This window comes from Melospiza melodia, chromosome 5, assembly GCF_035770615.1.
Source record: "Melospiza melodia melodia isolate bMelMel2 chromosome 5, bMelMel2.pri, whole genome shotgun sequence".
Lineage (NCBI taxonomy): Eukaryota > Metazoa > Chordata > Aves > Passeriformes > Passerellidae > Melospiza > Melospiza melodia.
Genome location: NC_086198.1, coordinates 31623327 through 31644591, shown reverse-complemented (window position 1 = coordinate 31644591; position 21265 = coordinate 31623327). Strand labels below are relative to the sequence as shown.

Sequence of the window (21265 nt, the reverse complement as noted above, 5' to 3'; positions counted from 1 at the left end):
GGGGTTAAGTGCTGACTTGAAGTGCAGCAACACCTCTGAGGGAAGGGGAAAATGGATCTCTTGATTCTCCCATTCTCAGCTACGTGTGTTTGGATGGTTTATGTTTAGGAGCACTGGAATGACTCCCAGTCAGGCACCCAGGTTCTAAGTGCAGCAAGTCCCTGGAGATCTTGACCTCCTCTTTAGGCACAAATTTGTGCAGATAATCACTCCTGGTGATTTTCTGTTTGTTCTCTTCCAGAGAAGGTGACTCGAACTGAGGCTTCATAATGGAACCAGCGGACAACCAGAAAAGCGACTATAGGTAGGGATTAATTTGAAGTAATCTTGGTTTTCTGGGTGCTGTGATGAATGTTGTGATGGTTTAGAAAAAGAGTTCCTCCTCCAATGCAAGAATCAGAATTCTGGAGTGGGACAAGTGAAGTAAGGATTGTCCTATTAGTGAGAGTGGGTTCAGAGAACATTGCTATTTTAAGAGCTTCTGTTACAGCCCAGGCCTGGATGTTATCATGGGTCAGGGCAGATCCTCTGCTGAACTTTCTGAAACTAATCTCTTATTACTGGAGCCAGGGCTCTCCCTTCTGCAGTTTGGGATGCTTTCGGCCTGGGAGTATTTTCCTGTTTCAGTCCGTAGGTGATATTTCAGGGCAGGCATTCAGTTTCATCTGCCTCTTTGAACAGTCAGGTTGTTGGGGTTGACACATCAAGTGTAGAGCAGCAGCAAGTACAGGATTATTTTTAACTTTCCACTGCTGAGCTATTTTCCCCCTGGAGATGGAGGGTGTGGGACTGTGCAGTCCCCCTGCACCAAGGCTCCCAGGTGCTGGGCGTGTTGGTGCTGAGCCTGGAGGTGCAGTTCCCAAAGTTCCCTGGCCTCGAGGGAACTGTGCAGGATTGTGAATGGCAGCAGAGCTCAGCTTTGCAAGGGCTTTGAAGAGTATCTTGACAAACACCTTCAATGGCCAGGTCAGACATGGGCAGCAAAGGTGTGTCCAGGGCTGGGGAGGCTGGGAGATCTGTAGGCTTATCTAAAAAGTCTGGGCATTTCAGTAGTGTGCAGACTTATGTACTCTGAATTAGGAATGCCATCCAGTGCAAAAACCTGTTTAGTTTAAGTAATGGCCCCTCAGTATGAGATGAGGCAGCTGTGCCTTGGCTCTAGGAATGATTAAACTTTCAGGAGCTGATTATTGGTGTGGTGTTGGAGTAAGTGTCACTGCTGGAGCAGACAAGGCTCTCCCCTTGCAACATGGGACACTTGGGAAGTTGGATTTACAAAGAAGAGTTTATGAATTGTATGTATAGAGAAGGCTGTACAGTAGAGTAGAAATAGATACCTGCATCCACTGTGCCTGCATGCTTTCCCTTCCCTGATGTCCATGAATATCAGAGCCAGAGTTTCCCTCATTATCCCTTTCAAAGGCCAGGAATAGTTTAAAGGATCTGGTTTCCCATGATGGGACACTTTATTGGTGTTTTGTTGTGGGGCAGGTGTGATTGAGTACCTGCATAGGTGGCGGAGGAGGAACAGGGGGATTTGACCTGGTTTTTGCTGAATGTCTGAGAACTCCTTTCTAATCACGCTGATAGGATGGCTTTAAATGCAGCTACATGATTTTCGAGGGAAGCAGCTTTCCAAATATCCATTTAAAGTAGAGAGTGAATTTCCAGGATTGTTTATAAAGTGGACAAAGTTCAAGCCTTGAAAACTGAAACACCTTCAGAATAGAAGATTCTGTTTGACTCACAAGGAGGGAGACTGGGCTGAGAGGTCTGAAGGAGAACAAGAGTGCCAGTTTCTCCCGTTAATCATTGCAAGAGGATTTGTCAGCTCATGTGCTGATCACCCTTGTGATTTCACAAGGAAATGGGGGCAGAGTCTTTCCCTTCCCACCCTTCTTGATGGCTGGGATCAGGAGTAGCAATCCCTGAGAAGGATGTGTGCTGTCCCTTGTGTGTCTCATTGCTCTGGGGCACAGCACACACTGGACAGAACTGATCTGTCCACTGTCAGCATCCTGAGAATTTCAACATTGCTTTGCTGCTGGACATGTGCCCTTGTGGGAAAGCCCCCATTTCTGCATGGAGTATAAACAGGGGTTTGAGTGTTAAGTATATTTTCTTTGTCTCTGTCTGAAAGCTGGTACAACAACAGAGAATTGCTCCCTATTCTGGAGCAAGAGAGGCGGAGGAGGAAGGTAGCTCCAGAGGAGAAGACTCCCCTCTTTCCTAGGCCCTACAAGGTAATGGGAGTGGAGTGCAGGCTGGAAGGAGAGAAGGAGGGAGGCTTGGGGTGGGAGAGGAGAGCTGTATCTTCTGCATGGGCTGTGGCAGACTTGAGCCTCATCCCTGCAAACACAGCATCTTCCCATCTGCTGCACTGAACATCTTTGTGCGGATGCATGGTGATTCCACGAAGATGCTGAGCAATGTCTCTTGCTGAGCTGGATCTCTTGCTTGGGGTGTTTCTGACATTTCCCCCTCTATTCTTGTGTTGCAGACCAATAAAGAAGATGAGCTGTCAAGACGCATTAAGAAATTGCTGGGCGAGTGGGACCCCAAGGTGTCCCTGAGCCATGAGTGCCCTCTGAATCCCATATGGATTCCAAGAAAGCCCAAACCCAGCTCCCGGGCCCCCAGTCGCAGGCCAGCCTCCAGTAAGACAAATCCATATGAGGACATATGGAGAGAACCCTCACCAGAATCACTGGGCATCAGATTTCACCCTGAGCAGAACTACAATGACAGCAATGAAGGTGTCTCAAATCGGAGGTCAGAAGCCAAAGCTCCACAATCCAAAATTCTTCCTGAGCTTGTCAAGGTGAGTTCAATTGTTGGGGTCCTCTGTTATTGGCAATCCCTCAAGGCCAAGGGACCAGCACACAGGCCCTGACTCCTCAGGTCAAAGGCACTTGGTTCCCAGGTGCGTTTTGGGGTTTTGCCAGGCTCCTCCATCACCACTGGGATGTTGCTGTGCCCTATAGAATGTAGGAGCCCACAGTGCTGAGCCATGGCAACTGGTTCAGGAGGGCCATGGAGATGGTTTTCAAATTGTGTTTGGCCTTTGGAAGGAGAAGGAAGAGCTGGAGGCTGCAGTCAGCTTTTCCTGGAAAAGGGTGTCTATCAGCTGCAAAGGACTGAAGGCAACATCTGGTGGAAAATAAGAGGAAGCTGAGAGAAGTAGAGCACTGCAGGGCCTTGCCTTCTGCAGGAGCCATTCTTCAAAAAGACAGAGCACCATTCTGGATCTCAAGCTCTTGAAAGTGCGGAGTGCTGCAATCAGCCTCAGGGTACCAGCAATGGGCAGTGTTTGTCCTTGCTGCTTGGAAGCCCAGCTGAGGGAGTATCAGTGTGCGGAAAGGAGCAGGGATGTTGCATCTTCTTTGGAGAGTGTGGTGAGGGAGGGGAAGGAGTGGGTGCCCAGAAAAAGTGTTTCTGAGAGAGGGGTGGAGTCCTTGCCAGCTTCTGCCACCAGCTGAGGGTGGACTCAGCTCTTTGGGGTAGCCCAAAGCCAACTTCTCTCCATAGTGTTTCTCTGGGCACCCCCGGAGAACCTCCACTGGTCCAAATTTGGCTGCTAAATCCATCACTTTGTCAAGCAGTGGGAGAGTGAGAAATGGTAGTATGGGATTTGCAAATCCTGCAGGGGCAAAAAGAGGATGCCTAAAGTCAGCCAAAATTTGCACAAACTGTGGTGCATCTTTCTAGAAGTGTCAGAAGTCAGTGTCTTGTCCAGACTGCTGTTGTCTTCAGAAGAATAAGGAGTCTCATTTTATTTGGGTGAATGGGAAATATTCCCCTCTCTCTAGAACTGGCTTAGAAGAATTGGGAACTATTATTTCTGACTGTTTTTCTTTTAACTAAGGAAGCTTTTTGCACAACTTTTTAATTGCAGAGGCAGCCTCTGCCTTAGAAGACAAAGTTTAGCTTCTTCATAGTATAATAGTGTAATTCCATAAAGGGAGAAGACTGCACAGACATACTTATATAATAATAATAATAACAGTAATGATAAATAGCAGTAGTAGTAGTTTAAGAATGGAAACACTATTTCCAAAACTGCCAGGTTCCAAAGGGATTTCCTCTTTTTCTCAGAGGCAGAAGAGATGACTTTGGGAATTTCAACTGGTTTTCCACTTGGCCTCCATTATCAATTCCCCTTCAGATGGGCCTTTTGATCCTTCGTAGCGTTTCATTATTAATGAAATTGCATGATATTTCTAGAGTTGTTGGCAACCAAATGCTGCTGTGGGTACGTCAATTAGTAAAAAACCAAAACAAACTTGTTCTGCCTCCCTCATTCTTGTTTCAGAAAAAGAAACCCATTGATGTGTCATCCACTGAAAAAACTTTGAAGGTTGGTGCTGTTCCATAATAGATCTCTGTATTTGCTTATGTTTTGCATATATTAAAGAAATGGCTGGGGAAAAATACATGGCTCAGCTCCTATTCACTCAGCAGACATTGCTTGCCCTGAAAGTATATTCTGGGGTGGGCTGAGAAGTAGGGATAAAAGCTGGAGTTGTAAGATCAGCCTTCCTCTCAGTCTGTGAGCGTAGCACTGTCTAGAGCAGTTCAAGAACCAGACTGAACACTCATGCCAGGCAGCCAGAGCTGCTCCTCCCTCAAGCTGGGGGTTGCCTTCCCTGAGCTCCCCTCATCCAAAGGCTCTGGACCTGCTGCCTCATGTCTGGGCTTCTAAATTTCCATTTGGGAAACAAAGGGAAACCAGCCCCATGCGTTACTGAGAACCAGATGCCATTGTGCCTTGGAGTGTTTCTGAGTGGGCAATGTGACAGCAAACCTCTCTTCCCTCTTTTCCGTTGTTTTCAGCAGGCTCTGTATCTGTAGAGCTGTAGCATGTTTGAGCCAGAGGAGGTAGATGAATGGAAAATGCTTCAGGGACTCATACTTTTGTTTCAGTTCTGATCTACAATGTGATGTTTTTCATGAACACTTGAAGCATGTCATCTGTGTGGAAGCACAAGCCCCATTTTATCTTGATTGTCAGCAAAAGCATTATCTGAGAGTGTTAGACAGAAGTGGGAGTGTGAGATTGCTGCCGACCAAGTCAGTTTTAGATGTTGCCTGCACCAGGCACACAGACATGCCTTTAAATCATCCCCACTGGTTGCATTGTGCTGAGTTCCCTGAGCTAACCTTGCCTCCCCCTCTCCTCTCTGTTTTTGTGAACAAAACAGGTCGTGGAAAAGACTTCTTCACTTGGCCCTCCAAGGTACAGTTGTGTTCCCAAACTACCCTCTAGGCCAGACAAAACTGCTTTTCCTTTGAGGGGGAGAGGGGAAGGGGTTCCTGGTTTCCCTTGAAGATGCAGGCTTTGGTTTGATGCTGCTGAGGGCTGCTGTTGAAAATTGGTTTTATTTTGGCGGGGTTACAGGAAAGCTCCCATTAGAAATGAATAATCTAGGCATGCTGGAGTTTGCCTAAGAACCAGACTTGTATTTCCCCAGGTGTTTGTTCTTTTCTCTTCCTCTCCCCCAGTGGTTCTGTAGATCCTATGTTTTTGTATTGACCAAGAATCCATCCTGAAACTTGTTACCCTTTATTGGAAGTGTTTCCTTTGGGGTTTGGGGCTTTCAGAAACACACTGGGCCGTTTTGGTATTTTTTTCAACTTTAGTCAGCTGAATGCATCTTTACAATGTAGCAGTGAGATCCTGTCTGCATTCTTGTCTGGCTGTGTGTGAATTAAATGTTTGGTTATTCCCAGAGTGTTTTTTCATATGATGTTTCATTTTTGGAGCACAGCAATGTATTCCTCTGGCCTTCTCCCCTCTGCTCTCAGTGCCCAAACTCAGGGCTCAGTTTTAGTTTTGAATGCTGCCATGTCAGTGGAATAAGTAAGTAACCTTCCCCCCTGCTGCTTCCTAATTTTGTCACCTGGTGCCTTGCAGAGTTTTCCAGTCCCAGCACAAGAGGGTGGCACCAGCACAGCCCAGCAACTCGGAGTCAGGGAGCACCAAGAACTGCCACAGCCCCTCAGTGTCTGCATTTCCAAGAGCACCAGCACCTAAGGTGAGTGCAAATCCAATGCAGAGGCTGCTCCCACAGCCCCTTGCCTCACACTCTGCTGTCTGAGGGCAGTCAGGACAGGACACAATTACTGTCACTGTTCAGGTATCCCCTTGAGACCTCTGCAGCAGCATCAGACATTTCTTGCCCTCTGCTTCCTTTCTGGATTTTGTCATTAATAAACCCTTCCTGGACTTCTGGTTCCAAACCTGGCAGTGTTGCCACTTGTCCTTTGGCATCATTGTCCAACCCTTCTGGAGTTTTCATTCCAGGATTAGTCCATTTTGAAGCTGAGGGATGAAACTTTGAGTGAATGTGCTGAATGATCCTCCTCTACAGTAGGGATCTCTGGACTGGCTCCTGAGTGACTGGTTTCTTTCCATGGGTGTTTTGGACAATGGCTCTGTGAGCGAAAAATCCCTTTTTTTCATTTTCTCCTCAGTTCTGTTGATGTCATATAGTCTTCCTTCTACTTGCTCTGAAAGATAAACCTGTCTTTGCTAACACAGTCCTGCAGTGCTGAGGCCTGGAGAGGGAGGAGGAGGAAGACACGGTGAGGCTGCAGCCTTGGATCTCTAGCCTGTGTGCTGGATGTTCAGTATGGGAGAGGTGGTTGGGCCACAGGGCTGGGCTCCTTGGCTCTGAGGAAATATGCAGTGAGCCGTGCTGCATGGAGGAGAAAGATTCAGGCAGAGAAAGGATCTTGGGAAGGCTGACCAAGGGGGCCCTTTGGCTGAAATCTCACCCCTCCCTCCTGTTTTGGGTGAAACAAGAGCTGTGGGGAGACCCCTGCCCTGCAGGGACCCAGACAGTGAGAAGGTCTAGAGCAGAAGAAACTCTGATGTTCTTCCCTCCTCCTGCTTTGAATTCCATCTGAATTAAAGTGTTTGGCCTCAGTTATGCTAAACAACCACACACCAAACAGGATTCTTCCTGGGACCTCCCTGGACACCCCCTAGGACAGCCACTTCTTCCAGGCCAGGAGTTTGGCTCATTCAATGTCTTAGGCACATGTCACCTGCAGCTGGGAATTCCTTATTGATGACTTCTTTTCCTGACAGCACTAAATACTTGAGGCTTCCAGCTGGAACAGGCAAGCACAATCCAGTGCAGAGTGAATTAATCCACAGGGCATAACTGTGCAGGGACTCATTTTGCCTTCACAGAGACACTGAACAGCTCTTTCCCCTCTTCCCCAAAGCAGAACCTTTGCTCTCCTCTATCACCCTGGTCTCTTTAAAGCATCTTTCCAAATGAGCTGTGAGAAGCCTTAAAAGTAGTGCATCAATGAAGCTTAGATGTATCTCTTGTCCTCCTGTGCCAGGTTTTACCTCTTCTCTGAGCACCTGAACAAAGATGTTGGTAAAGCCAGCCTCCTTGTTCATGTCTTTAGGAGCCCCTCAGCCCAGCAGACAGCCTTGTATTGCCTGCCCTGACAGACTGGGGTGTGTGAGAGGCTTCATGGCAGGGCCAAGAGTTAGGAAGTATCAGGGTGCAGAAAAAAAAGGGCAAGTCAAGCTGTGCTCCTCTGCAGTTTACCAAGTCTGGAGCCAAGAAGAAGAATTTGAGGACAACTCAAGATCACTGCTATTCTCAGGTAGAAGGAAGAGGTCTTCCTTGAAGTTCACTGAAAACAGATGAAGAGTCTGCTTTGTCCTGCATGAGCTCCATGTGTGGGTGCTTTTCTTGTGCCAGAAACGCTCACCAGAATCAAAGCAACCTTGCAGAGCTGGTCCATTACCTGGGCTTAGTTTGAAGTTCGTGATCTCTGCTTTAGTCCTTCAGAAAAACTCCTGTGCCTGAAAGCCTGAACCTTTTTCTGTGTTCAAGTGCTGTGTGTAATAAGCAGTAGGATGTCTTTCCAGGAGCCCAAGTGATGATGGTTAAGTGCTTTCCCAAGCAAAGGCTCAGTCTTGGCAGGAGGACCCAGCCTGGAGCCAGCCCAAGTTACCTGAGTAGGAACAGTGTTCTGAGCTGGAAGCCAAGTACCAACTGCACCTTGCAGGGGTTGCAGTTAAATCAAGGTTGTTTTGTTTTGTTTTGGTTTTTTTCTTACTTCAGAAAAATGAGTCTGATATTATTTAGGTGAATAACAAATATGACTCCTTCTCTAGAACTGAATTGGGAATTTCTCTAGAACTGGAAACTTTTATTTCTGTTTTTTCTTAACTAATGAAACTTTGCTCAACTCTTTCACATGCAGAGGTTGCTATGCCTTTGCAGGCAAAGCTTAGCTGCTACAATAGCAGCTTAAGGAAGTGATATTCAATAAAGGGAGGAGACTGTGGAGACATACTTTCTTAATAAGAGGAATAAAGAGTCAGCAATGGAAACTGTTTCCTGACTGCCAGGGAAGCCTGACATTGATCTTGCCAGAGGTGACTGGTGGTTTCAGCTCTTGCTCTGCTCGGTCTCTGTTCCTTACTGCCCTTCAGATGAAACTGTTATTCCTTACTAGCATTCCATAATGAATGGACTTGTGTGACATTTTTAGAGCTGCTGTCAGGAGCTCATGTTTACTGAGTGCATGTTATTTGCTATCGATGAGTAAAATACCCAAACAAACTCACAGTGCTTCCCTCTCTTGTTTCAGCCCACTGTGGACACTGATGTGCCGTTCATTGAAGGAATATTGAAGGTGGGTACTCCTCAATACCAGATCTCCATGAGAAAGCCTGTACAAATCCATGGGGAAGTGGATCCCTCTGACTCTGGGAAAGGTGAAACTCTCTCTGTGTCCATCAGGAAAACTCCTGAGAGTTGCTTCTCTCCCTCTCTTTCCAGGAAATGAGCACCCCCATGTCACCTCTCCTGCTAACCCTTCAGTCACCTGTGAGAACAGAGACTTACAAATTTCCATTGCAGGCAAAGGTAACCCAGCCCACTTGATTTATGGTCTCCTCGAGCCAGGTCTTATAAGCTCTCAGAGATTTAGATCACACCCAAGATAGCTCAGCTACCTCAGATGGCATAAAATCAGCAGGATGGCTTCTGTGGTAGTGTTGGAAACAGAAAAGTTTTAATAAAAGGCAAAATAACAAAACTCTTTACAAAGAAAAACTGAGCCAGGTGCAAGAGTTTCTTGCCCCAGGTAAAACACCACACAAAAGTGGTTAGTTTCTTTGTTCTCTTCTTTTTCTAGGGAATTGCTTAGGCTGGACTTTTTGGCTTCTGTCCAATTGGCTATCCTTAAGTTTGAGGTGAAGTCTGTCAAGTCCTATCAAGTGTCTTTTTACCTAATAGAGAAGAGAAACTTCTAGGCTTTTTTCTTTCTTAAGGAGACAAAGCACAGTTTTGTCACTCCATCAACAAGGAGCACATTCCTATGCCCACTTTTTTCAGGGCTTCCGATAAATTACAAGAGATCTTTCTGCTGAGCAGAAGCTCAGTGTTGGCAGAAGGAGCCTGCCTGGAGACCTGCCTGAGTTCCCTGACCCTAAACAGTGATGGGAGTTAGAAACCAAGCAGAAACTGCATCTTGTGTGGGGTTGCATTATACCCAGGTGTTTTTGTTGGCTTTTTTTTTTTTCACTTCAGTACAAGAAAGAGTCTGATTTTATTTGTCTAAATGACAAAAATTCTTGTGAACTGTCTTAGATTAATTGAGAACTATTATTTCTAACTGTTTTGCTGTTTGGGGATTTTTTTAAACTACTGAGGCTTTATGCACAACTCTTACATGCAGAGGCAGCCTGTGTCTTTGCAAGCAAGGCTCAACTTCTTCAACAGCAACTTAGGGAAAGTGCAGTTTCATAAAGGGAGCACACCATGAAAACATACCTTATTTAAAAAATAGTGATAACAAGTATATGATAATGATGATAATAATAATAAAATAGTGATAAATAAATAAATATAGTAATAGTAATAAAGAGAATTAGGAGCAGTAGTTTAGAAATGGAAACAGTGCTCCCTGACCAGCAGATTCCAAAGGGAAGACAGACATCTGAGAGGAGGAGGGGGAGTTGACATTGCTGGGTTCAGCTCTCTGCATGCCTGGTCTCCATTATTAACTCCCCTTCAGATGAGCTTTTTCATTCTTGCTCTCTTTTTATTATTTTTACATCTGCAATACATTTATGGAGCTGTTGGTAAGCAAAGGTTTGCTGAGTTCCTGCCAATTAGTAAAAAACCCAAACAAACTCCTTCTGTTTCCCTCGTTCTTGTTTCAGACAAAGAAGCCCTCTGATGTGCCATTGACTGGAGAAATTTTGAAGGTAAGTGGTCTTAAATAGAAGATCTCTGTGTATGCTTATGTTTTGCATAAATTAAGGAAATAAGTGGGGACAAAATACATTTTGAGAGCTGCTTCTCTCCCTCTCTTTCCAGGAAATGAGCAGCTCACTGCCATCTCTCCTGTCACATGTCCAGACGCCTACAAGAGCAGAGACTTCCCAACTTCCATCGGCAACAAAGGTGACCCAGCCCATTTATGCCAGGGCTTCTGATAAATTATGAGATCTTTCTGCTTAGCAGAAATACAGCTCAGCTATTTGGCAGCTCTTGGAGTGTTTGAAAAATATTTACTCAAAAATGCATATGCCTATAACATGCCATTAACACAGTTTTGATGTCAGCAGATGTGTTGTTTAGCTACATGCTAAGCTACTTTATCCTTTTATTCTAGGAATCCCACCCTGATGGATCTGCAGCACAGAAGCAGAGTAAGTAGAAATGCAAAGAAAACACAATTCTTTGTGTGCTGACAGGTAATTTTGTGTGTTATATGTAGCAGAGACCATCAAGTGTTCACACTGGTTAAGCAGCATGATTTCCTCTGTTTTGCTGAACAGGGATGAATTTAGGAATGGCTTAAGAAACTGTAACCAATCATTACCTAGACCTCAAGGCAGCACTTCAGCAGAGGACAAGCAGTATTTAGTTAGGAAACTCCCATTGGGAGTGATGGACAATCTTGGTGGCAGATCCCTCCCTAGAAGAAAGTGACTCTCTAATCTGGTGCTGAGAGACCACAGGGTAAAATATGCTACAAGGGAGGCATATAAAGGCACCCTTTTCATTTTTGCTTTCCAGAGCAGGCTAGCACAGCTTCAGAAGCGTTGCCAAGTTCTCAGCCAAGAACATCGTAAGTAACCAGACTCTGTTCTCATCTCTGCTGGGAAGTTACTTAAAAGAACCTGGAATGCACAAAAAATTGGGTTATTAGTAATTTCTTCTCAGAAAACATCATTGCAGGGAATTTTCACCAACAGAAAAATTGTTGCTTTATGATGGACTCACTAAATTGTTTAGGTTTGAAAAGGACTTGAAGATCATCAAGTCCTGTTGTTAATCCAGCAATGCCAAGTGCACTAAACCATGTCATTACTACAATGACTGTGATTAAAACCAAAACAAAATAAAAGTAAAGAAAAAAAATCTTAAGTCTTCGTGTAGCAGACTAAAGATTTTGTCTTCTTTTAATCTGTGGTGCTTAACATCTTGTCACACTTTGTACTTGTCAACCTGATAATGCATTAGGCTGACAAATGCTAAGGGATACCAGCCGAATCTGATAATTCCTGCATACGGTTTTGATGCCTGGCAGGACAAGTAATGCTACAGCTACCTAAACTGTATAGATCTACTGATGACATTTTAAAGTTATTTTGTTGTAAAACTTTCTTCAATTGACCAAGTAGAAGTTTCCAAAAAAGTGTTGTAGTTATTTTATTTAAAAAGAAACATAAAGAAACAAAGAAATACAGTATTTGGCATGGACTTTTTAAGAACCTTATTTTATATGCTAATAATATAGTTAGTTGCAGAGTGGGATGAAGCCAAAATTTCTATACTTATGGGAATTGTGTATGTTTGTCTGGATGGGTGTGAGTTGGAGATTTGATAATTTCCAAGCATTTTTTTACTCTGGTGCTTTGTACTTTGAGTATGGCAATGTCTTACTCTGGCCTTCTCCCCTCTGCTCTCAGTGCCCAAACTCAGGGCTCAGTTTTAGTTTTGAATGCTGCCATGTCAGTGGAATAAGTAAGTAACCTTCCCCCCTGCTGCTTCCTAATTTTGTCACCTGGTGCCTTGCAGAGTTTTCCAGTCCCAGCACAAGAGGGTGGCACCAGCACAGCCCAGCAACTCGGAGCCAGGGAGCACCAGGGACGGCCACAGCCCCTCAGTCTGGGACATAGACCTCAGCTCCAGTGACAGTGAGGACAGCCTTCCAAGGGTGCTGGACCTGCCAGCACGTCAGGTGAGTACAGAGACCATGGAGAGGCTGCTTCCACAGCCCCTTTCCCTCTGCAGTGTGGTATCTTAGAAAGGAAGCAGATGTTGTACTCTGTTACCAAATTCTGCCTAGTTTGTTCTGGAAATACTGATTTGTAAGACTCCTCTCACTGCAATGAAAGCTTAGGTATTTGCACTGACTGGTTTATGAGTTTTGTTCCTCACATATCCATCCATGGTGCTCAAGGAGCAAGTTAGTCCCCGTGGCCTGTTGGAGTCAATTTTTCACAGGCCAAAGGCCAGACCTTATGACCTCTGGGCAAGAGTCCTGGGCTCTGGTGAGCTGTGCTAGGACAGAAAGAGTCAAAGAAGGCACCAGTCTTGAATACTTCTTTTCTCTTTTTTTGGCAGCCTGGGCCATCAACTGCTAAAAAGTGGCGCCTTGACAACCTGGTGACTCAGACAAAGCAAGGAGCAGTGCCAAGAGAGAGTCTCAGGGAAATTGCCCGTGGGAATGGACATGAGAAGGGTGTGAAGCAGAAGCGGGGCATCAGCAGCAGCTCCTGCCAGCAGCACTCCAAGGCAAGGGAGCCTCCTCACAAGAGCTTTGGCCAAATGGCCACGGATTTCCACAAGACCTTTGCCCAAGGGGCCAAGGACACTCACAAGATCTCTGGCCAAATGACCAAGCATTTTCACAAGACCTCTGGCCAAGTGGCTAAGGCTCCTCAGAAATCTCATGTTATGAGCACACACAGCTCTCTGAAGCCTCCTGTGCACACCAAGGAGCCATCGCGGGTATCAAAGATTGTGGGTGTCAAAAGGCCCCGCGAGCCCCTGGTGCATGACAAATCCAGGAAAGTCCTGAAGCTGGACAGTAAGCCTGGTCCTTCGGAGGTCAGAGACCACTCCTCCAAAGACAAGCTGAAAGTCCAAGAAGCAGAGAACCCAAAACCTGCTTTCAGAAGTGGCCTGACGCTGGGAGTGCAAAAACACTTTGAGAAGAGGAAGCACCAGGACCCTGACAAGAGCTGTGCCCGCGTGCCCAAGGCTCCTGACCAGAGTTGGAGCCAAGTGGCCAAGACTCCTCATGAATCTGATGTTAGGTCCAAACATGGCTTTCTGAAGCCTCCTGTGCGCACCAAGGAGGCCTTGCTCAGGAATACTCTGGATATCAAAAGGCCCAGTATGTCCTGGGTACACAATCAGTCTAAGAGAGTCTGGAAGACAGAGAGGGAGCCTGGTCTTTTGCAGGCCACAGACCAGTCTTGCAAGGACCAGCCCAAAGTCAAGAAAACAATGAAGCCAAAAGCCACCAACAAAGAAGACCTGAAGCTGACACTTCAGAAGCTCTCTGAGAAGAGAAAGGACAAGGGCTCCCACCAAGCCAACGCCAAAGGCTTTTTGGAGCCCAGGCTCCAGAGACATGCTCAGGAATGTGATGCCCTCATCCCCAGTGGCCACAGGCCCAAGGATTTGCACAAGGGGAAAGTGCCCCGGCCTCCTGGGGACAAGAGGTTGTTCTCGCCTGCAAGGGAGGCAGGCTTGAAGAGGAAAGCCATGATGAGTCCTGAGGAATTCCCTGGAAAGAAGAAGGTGAGAGGGGCTGGGGGAGGTGGGTTTGGACAATGACCAAGGTGGTGTTTGGAAAACCCATGTGGAGTTCCTGATTCATAGGTTGGCAGTAGAGCCATGGTGCTTCTCCTCTAAAGGGAGTTCCAGTGTGTTATTTTTAATGTTTTCAACCAGAATCTATCAAACTGAGCTGTATTGGTCTGTACTTTACATGAACTTTTAAGACCTGAGTGAATTTTTCTCTCTGTTTTTATTCTTCCTGCTAGAGGGAAGACAAGGGAGACACTCCCAGGAAGAAAAAGGAATGAGACAAAATAATTTCAGCTTTCAGCAAACAAAGCCTCCAATAAACTGAAGTGAGTATGCCGTGATGGGATGTCAGAAAGATGTGTAAATCTAAGTCTCTCTTCAGAAGGGTAGGATGAAGAACTGTATCTCCTGTCCAGACACTCAAGAGAGTTTGCTTCTGACATGGTGTGCCTTCTGCAACTACAGCTGCTGCATATTGGCTTTCCATGCTGGAAGATACTGTTGGTTGGGGGTTTATGTATAAATTATGAATGGGATGGGATTGTTGTGGAACATGTCTTGAGTTGTTTATTTTTTAACATTAGTCTTATTACATGGTTATGACAATGAGAAGATGTTAGTAGTTTGCATTTTTGGTAGCAAAGAACTTAATGTTACAACTTGTTTTAAAAGTTTTTTGACCAATCACACAAAGCAGAAGTATATTGACAGTAGTTCTATCTAACTACTGTAAGTACAAGTATTTTTTGTTAAAATGCTGTTTGCTTATTTTGAATGTAATACTTGTTTGTAAGCTTTAAAACACAATGCACAGAGCTCTATTATTAAGCTTAGGACTTCTTAATTTCTTGCTAGATAAACTTTTCTGTAGCTCAGGGAGTTATTTGAGAGAAGTGTTAATATACAGACTATTGTTTTATTTTTCCTTATTTTTCTACTTCTCATATAATCTTTCTGTTGGTAAATCTTACGGCCATTGCTTAGCTCTAATTGTAGTTTTGTTGTCTCGGAGGTTTGCTTTTTGTAACTTTCCTAAAACTCTCTGATTTTAAGAATTTCCACAGAAGCTACCAGTGCAGAAAGCAGCTCTGAAAGTGTAGGTGGGTAAGGGTAGGGAGCCTTTCCCTTCTGACATCCTCTGAAAGCACAGAGATGTTAGGGCTGATGATTGGCTGGGGGAAGGGATGTTCCAATTGCATTAGGAATGGAAGAACTTTAATTCTGAAATTCCTCCCTTTTCCTCAGGGAAACTGAGCAGCTGTCTTAGTCACGTGCTGGCTTTTGGAGTGGGAAGGGTTAGGAGGTAGTTTTGGGCAGAGAGGACTCTGGATCACGTCAGGGCTGGTGCTGTGCTCTGTGTCAAATCCTCCTTGGTGCAGCATCAGCTGAGCCAGGGCAGAGCAGCTGGGGAGTCTGTGTGCAGTGAGCAGGGACCAAAGCATGGTAAAAGTGAGTGCTGAAAGAGGTGAGAGGGCTGTCCCATGCACAGCAGAGTCAGGCAAGAAGTGCAGCCTTACACCTGAGCCTTCTCACTGGGTTCAGCTTAATTTCCTGCTCTTCTGATGCTGCAGTGAGCTGGGATTCGCTGCTTGGTGTGTTCTTGGAAATTTTGCGAAGCTGACTAAAAATGGTGGAAGTGAGTAGTGGTGAAACAAAGTTGAGAGCTATTTGGTGCTGCCTCTTGTTGCCAGAATTCCATGGATGTCCTGATTTCAGATGATCAGAGATGTGCTAGGCCACTCTGTTATTGAATGTGAAAGTCTCTGCCAATTCAAACTCCTTCTTATTTGAAGCCTCTCACCTTTGAAAGTGTTGCCTTGTTGAGACAATGGCATGAATGGCAGAATGTAGCCAAGCTTTTAAGAAATGCCTACATTATATGTACATCATAGTCATGAATTTGCCTCTCTTGTCCAGAGCATAAGAAGATTCATTCCAAACTGAGAGGAAAAATGCACTGCTGTGACCACTGCCGGCCATGACTGATGCACAACGTGCACCAAGTTTGACCCAAATGAGACAATGACCCAAAAGAGACCCAGAACTGAGATGGACAACCTAGACCTGCCTGACGTGGATAACCCTGCCAGAAACCAGGATGCTTTGTTTGCCAGCACAGGAAAGTGGAGGAAGACCACAAGGAGGAATCCCAGGGCATCAACATCGGTATGCAGGAGAGCTGGTGGGAGTATTCCTGCAACCCTCACATGCTGTGTGATTCACTTCAGATACATCCTCTCAGATGAGTGACCATCTCTAACTGTAGGCAACTGCAGATAAAATGAGTGCATTTATAAAAAGGAGCGGGTTTATAAAAAGAAATTGTGGTTTACTTAAAAATAACTTGTGGGTGTGACTGCAACGTGGGCCTAAAGTTTTATATCATGCAAACAAAATTGTTGCATTTATGGATTAAAAAGTTAGATTTTACTGGCTCTTTATACAAATTTGGCTGTTTACTGATGGCTCAGGCTATAGGGTCTAGGATGTTTGGGCAGGGGAGCAAGGGCTGAGTGTTAGGCCGCACACTATTATGAGTGTTAGGCCACACCGTGCACAGTGTATTAGCTGCCTTCTAATTACTTGCTTTTTCCCAATAATTTTCCTGCTTCCAGCACTCACTGTGCTCCCAGCCATTGAGCAAGGAAACCTGCTGTTGAATTTCTCCGTGCTTGGGAAAAGTTTATTGGTACAAAGCACTGTGAGCTGCCAGGTGAGAAGCCAAGGTTTCATTTTAATTATTGGAGGGATTGCTGGGAGAGAAGGCAAGAATGGGAGAGCCCGGTGCATAGACTATGCCTGGGAGAAATGAACATTTTCTCTGGAAACTTAGGAAAACCTGGCTTTGGAATCGCTTTAGGCATCTCTCTCTGACCAGCTTTCTCTCTGTGGTTTTTCAGGGATCAGCTGGGGATGAGAAGAATCCTCTTCCAGTGATTTCTCTGCCACATGAAGACAAGACAAGAAGACCTGAAGTTAGACCAGTAAGTGTTTGTTTTACAACCCTGCCTGTAGTTTCTGAAGACACCAGACAGGGCTGGCCCTGCAGCCACCGTGGCTTCTGCTTCCTCACGAGCACTTTTGGGAGCAAAGAGAGAGGGAGGGATGGGGAGAGCTGCCCTGTCAGGGAAGCACTTGCTAAGTCACTTGGCTACAGCTGAACAGCACTTGAATTTTTGAATCCTTGCTGGGTCTTTAATCAGTATTGGCCAACAGAAATTCCTAGAGCTACTGATACATTTTTTCTTGCACAATTTAGTCATTACAAGTGTTGCATTGTACTGTGGTGCAAGCAGTGGGGAATACTGAAAACTGTAACCTGCCATCCCATGGGGCCTTTGCAGTGTCATTTTCCATAAAACACCAAGTTTTGTGGGCTTCTCTGGGCAAAGGCATGCATTGCCATGATCTGCTGGCAAACTTGCAAAAGAATATAAACATGGTGTACCTGGCTGAGTGGCTGGGAGGCTGTAAAAATCCTCTCAGGAAAGAGGCAGCTGCTGAAAGTCAAAAAGTTTTGCAGGTCCTCTTGTAGTAAAGTCACTCCAGTCATTGATTGTGTTCTGCCAGGTGTGCTTGTTGGATTAATCCAACCAAATATTTTCTCTTTCCCTCCTTATATTCCAGAGTTTTCTGCTGAACAAAGCCAAGTGATATGACCAAGAGCTGGTCTGACCTCATACACGGAATGAGACAGAATTTACAGTGACCCAGACTGGAACCAAGTGATTGATTGAGTCTCCAGGATGTAAATAGTTCCAAGTTCTCCGTTCCATTGAAACTTTACAAAGAGTTTTGTTTTAGTTTTATTTATTGTTCAATGCAAAGCACCTGCATTGTTTTGTTTTAAATACAGTTGTAAGTTCTTTTGGTTACTTTTGGAAAGTGTGTGGTTTTTGAAGGTAATGCTTTTCTAGCTTGCAGAAGAAGGGATGAGGTGTGATACCTGCCTATGAAATGACCTAGTGCAATGAATTGTGCAATGAATTGTTGGAATGGGCCCATGTCATGATGGTCTATAAATGTCTCTATTATGAATAACTAACAGGACCATTGTCACACCTATTGCTGCCAAGGAAATCTGCACTCAGACTGTGTTACTAAGGGTCTTGCTCAGTTTCAGCCTTGTCAGACCCAAGTTTGGGTGGCACAATGACACCCAAAGTGTGGCTGGAAACAGCTCTGTCTGTCTCCTGTGCTGGAGGGATAGGACTGAGGGGGGGGATTCCTCCTTGGGCTGCTTTTTGGCATTTGGGTTGGGGGAGACACAAAACTGCAACAGGTCCTTGGGATTGCTTGGACATTGTTGTGAGTCCGAGAGGCTCCAGGGAAAGGAATCTTTTCTGACAAAGGAGGAAATAAATGGCTGAATGGGGAACATAAGTCATATTTTTATTTGGATATTTGCCTGTAAGCACTGGTGGTCTCAGTGAGTGTCCAAGAGCAGAATTTGGTACCAAAGTAGGGTCCCTCTCTTCCTGTGGGAGAGGACTCAGGTTCCCTCTCAGCCACACCCTAGGATAGGCCCAGTGACTTAGAAATCTGCCAAGGGAATCCAAAAGGGAAAAATGAGCTGTTTGCAAGCACTTCTCCCTTGCCATGCTAAGAGTGGAGGCAGCATCCACAGCACCAGTGTGTTCAGTTCACACCCTTCTCTACCCAAAGATTTCCTGGGAATTATTCTTGCAGTATGGCTCAAGGAGCTATTTTTTTTCAGAGAAATCACACTTCTGTGGAAAAAAAAAAAAAAAGGAAAGCCCAAAACCCTTCAAGTTTTTCAGTCACCTTTCAGTTGACTTTGATGGGCTTTGGATCAATGTTATTTATCCAAGATACTTAGAATCAGGTTCAAAAACTGTTAAACAAGAAATTTTACTTGCATAAGTAGTTTCATTGTGCCTCAAACACAGATGAGCAGGTTCCTTTTTACAGTCATATTCCCCCATCTACCTGCTCAAGTCACAGTATTGCAGTATGAAAGCAAATTATTGGTAATGGTCACAAGACAGTCAATAAAACACAGATGCTTGATGTCAGTGAGAGATTCTGGAATCTTGATTTATCACCCTGCTAGTCCAGTGTGTTGACACTCTTGTCTACACAAAGATTTCCTGGTATGTGACAGCAGCATCCTGCCATCCTCACACCCAGTGGTGTGTCTGCCTTAGCCCTCTGCTGCTGTCACATGCCTTCCCTATCTCTGACAGACCTGTGCCAATGTGGAGGGAAGGATGGTATCCCAAAATAATTGTGATTACAAGAAAGAATTATCTCCACATCATTTTATGATGTAGGAACAGGTCTGCACAGATTTAGCAGTACCCCCTTTGTAAAATGCCTGTTTGTGGGTTTGAGGCTCAAGAAAATGAACAATAAATACCAGCAAAATGCCCACATTTCCAAAAGGGGTTTCTGCAGAAAGTGCTCCTGCCTGGAGTCATTCTGCCTTCTGGCCCTGCAGGACCACCAGGATTGAGGCTGGATCTTTCTGCATCCTCAAGGGATTGGCCTTTTATGTTCATTCTATTAAAATTCTGAGTGCATTTCAGGGATAAGCTGCTCTAATGGGTGGAAGGAAGGTCCATATTCCCCCTCCCCATTTTACCTATTAAACCTTATTTACTCCTCGTCCCTGGAGTTGTCCCTGCCCATAGCAGGAGGGTTGGAACGAAACCATCTTTAACGTCTCTTTCAGCCCATGCCATTCTATGATTCTATGAAATAACAGAAAATTTTTAAAAAATCCATTGTATTTCAACCTTGAGCCAGGTCAGGGGCCTACAATAGGTTAGGAAAGATGCTCATTGTTTTCCCTTGGGGCTACTCTAGGACATGAACAAGATGACTGTTCTGGTTTGAAAGCAAACCAGTGAGAGACTCCAAGTCAGAAACAATTTATTAGAAAAAGGGAAAAAAACCCAAAATACAAAAGAAAAACCACCGACACAGTCAGAATACAACCTGACACCCTGGTAGTTAGGGTGGTGGTAGCAGTCCAGATGAAATGGTCTTGTTGAAGTGGTGATCCCATAGGAAAGATCTGGTAGCTCATGTACTCTGGAAACCAGTGGGTAAGTGTTTGTTCTTTCCTCTGCATGGGCACAGCTGACGAAATTACAAACACTTTTTAACTTAATTGAATAAAAAGGGTGAAATGTAGCCATGATATTTTCTGAAAAATCCTCTCCTTAGGATTTTTCCTCCTGACCTCAGGAACAAGATGTAAACAATGATTATCTGCTGCTGTGGAATGCAACAGGTGCATCTGTGATTGGTGTCATGCAGTTGTTTCTAATTAATGGCCAATCACAGTCAGCTGGCTCAGACTCTCTGTCCAAGCCACAAGCCTTTGTTATTAATTCCTTCTTTTGCTATTCTTAGCCAGCCTTCTGATGAAATCCTTTCTTCTATTCTTTTAGTATAGTTTTAATATAATATATATAAAATAATAAATCAGCCTTCTGAAACATGGAGTCAGATCCTTGTCTCTTCCCTCATCCTTGGACCCCCATGACCACTGTCACACAGCCAGTGTTCCCACAGGAAGGAAGTCTGCAGTCTTTCTGATAGAAGTGGACACATGTATTTGGTTTGTATTTTAAAAAATACAAGTATCATATGCTTTGCCTTTTAAAACTTTCTGTTCTTAGCTGAGTATTTTAGCAGGATATCAAAAGCAAAGAGGTTTGCTGTCCGAATGGCTCTATTAGGAATGCAATTCCATAGGGAAAGAGGAGAATTAAATAGTATTTGAAGCTGGGATAGTAAAACCACATGGACCCCAAATCCCTTTGAACATAAATAAGGTGTGGGGGGTAGGGCCTTCTACCACTGCATGGCTGCTCTGTCCCTCAGCATGGAATGGAGGGGAAATTCTTTTGTCATCACGGTCCCTTGCCAGGACAGGTGTCAAATCACAACAGCTTTATGTGCAGGTAGGTCCCTGCAGTTTGTCGCCACAGTAACTCTGTATTTTTATTTCTTGTTATACTTTGTCGTCATTAGCACACTTCCAGCAATAGCGATTCTAAAACCAGCTCTGCACAAAATGTATTTATTTAGCTGTGGTGCCATCCAAGATCAACAATGTGGGACACCACTGTTCTGGGAACAGGCTGTTCCTTATAAACCTGCTTTGCAGTTTTCTTGCCAGTCCTTAGGGATACACCTCCAGAGCCCTGACAAGAGTGTTGGGGCGGGGGTGTACATTGAAATACAAATGAGATGCCTGTTTTAGGATCCTGTTCAGAGCTAGCACCATGTGACTTCCAGCTCTTCCCACACAGCAGAGGATCCCAGAGCTCTTCCTGTTACCTGATTTCCCTGCTGCTTCTCCCTTTGGTGCCTGGCATGTGCTCAGTGTGGTTCACATGCGTGTGTCACCCACAGGCTGCACCCACGGGTGCCACACTTCCCTACCAAGAAGAGAAGTGCATCAGCTGGCAACCTGC

The 21265-nt window shown here is 45.0% G+C and overlaps 1 protein-coding gene across 1 annotated transcript; it reads left to right on the top strand.

Annotated features, from left to right (window-relative positions):
- Positions 1-269: 269 nt before the first annotated feature.
- On the top strand, positions 270-17664 carry LOC134419121 (AF4/FMR2 family member 1-like). The gene is made up of 18 exons (XM_063158084.1): positions 270-304; positions 2141-2243; positions 2501-2821; positions 4313-4357; positions 5202-5236; positions 5915-6035; positions 8626-8670; positions 10205-10249; positions 10362-10448; positions 10660-10696; positions 11067-11118; positions 12072-12234; positions 12621-13805; positions 14051-14140; positions 15732-15980; positions 16430-16527; positions 16715-16798; positions 17442-17664. The coding sequence occupies exons 1-14, from the start codon at positions 270-272 to the stop codon at positions 14090-14092; spliced, it is 2316 nt and encodes a 771-aa protein (XP_063014154.1). The 3' UTR covers positions 14093-14140; positions 15732-15980; positions 16430-16527; positions 16715-16798; positions 17442-17664.
- Positions 17665-21265: the final 3601 nt, after the last annotated feature.

What these genes read in the sequence shown, in the direction of transcription:
- LOC134419121 (XM_063158084.1), top strand. Translation starts at nt 270, where the DNA reads ATGGAACCAGCGGACAACCAGAAAAGCGACTATAG. An exon ending in TCATTGAAGGAATATTGAAG is followed by an intron (nt 8,671 to 10,204) that starts GTGGGTACTCCT and finishes TTCTTGTTTCAG; the next exon opens with ACAAAGAAGCCCTCTGATGT. An exon ending in TGGACCTGCCAGCACGTCAG is followed by an intron (nt 12,235 to 12,620) that starts GTGAGTACAGAG and finishes TTTTTTTGGCAG; the next exon opens with CCTGGGCCATCAACTGCTAA.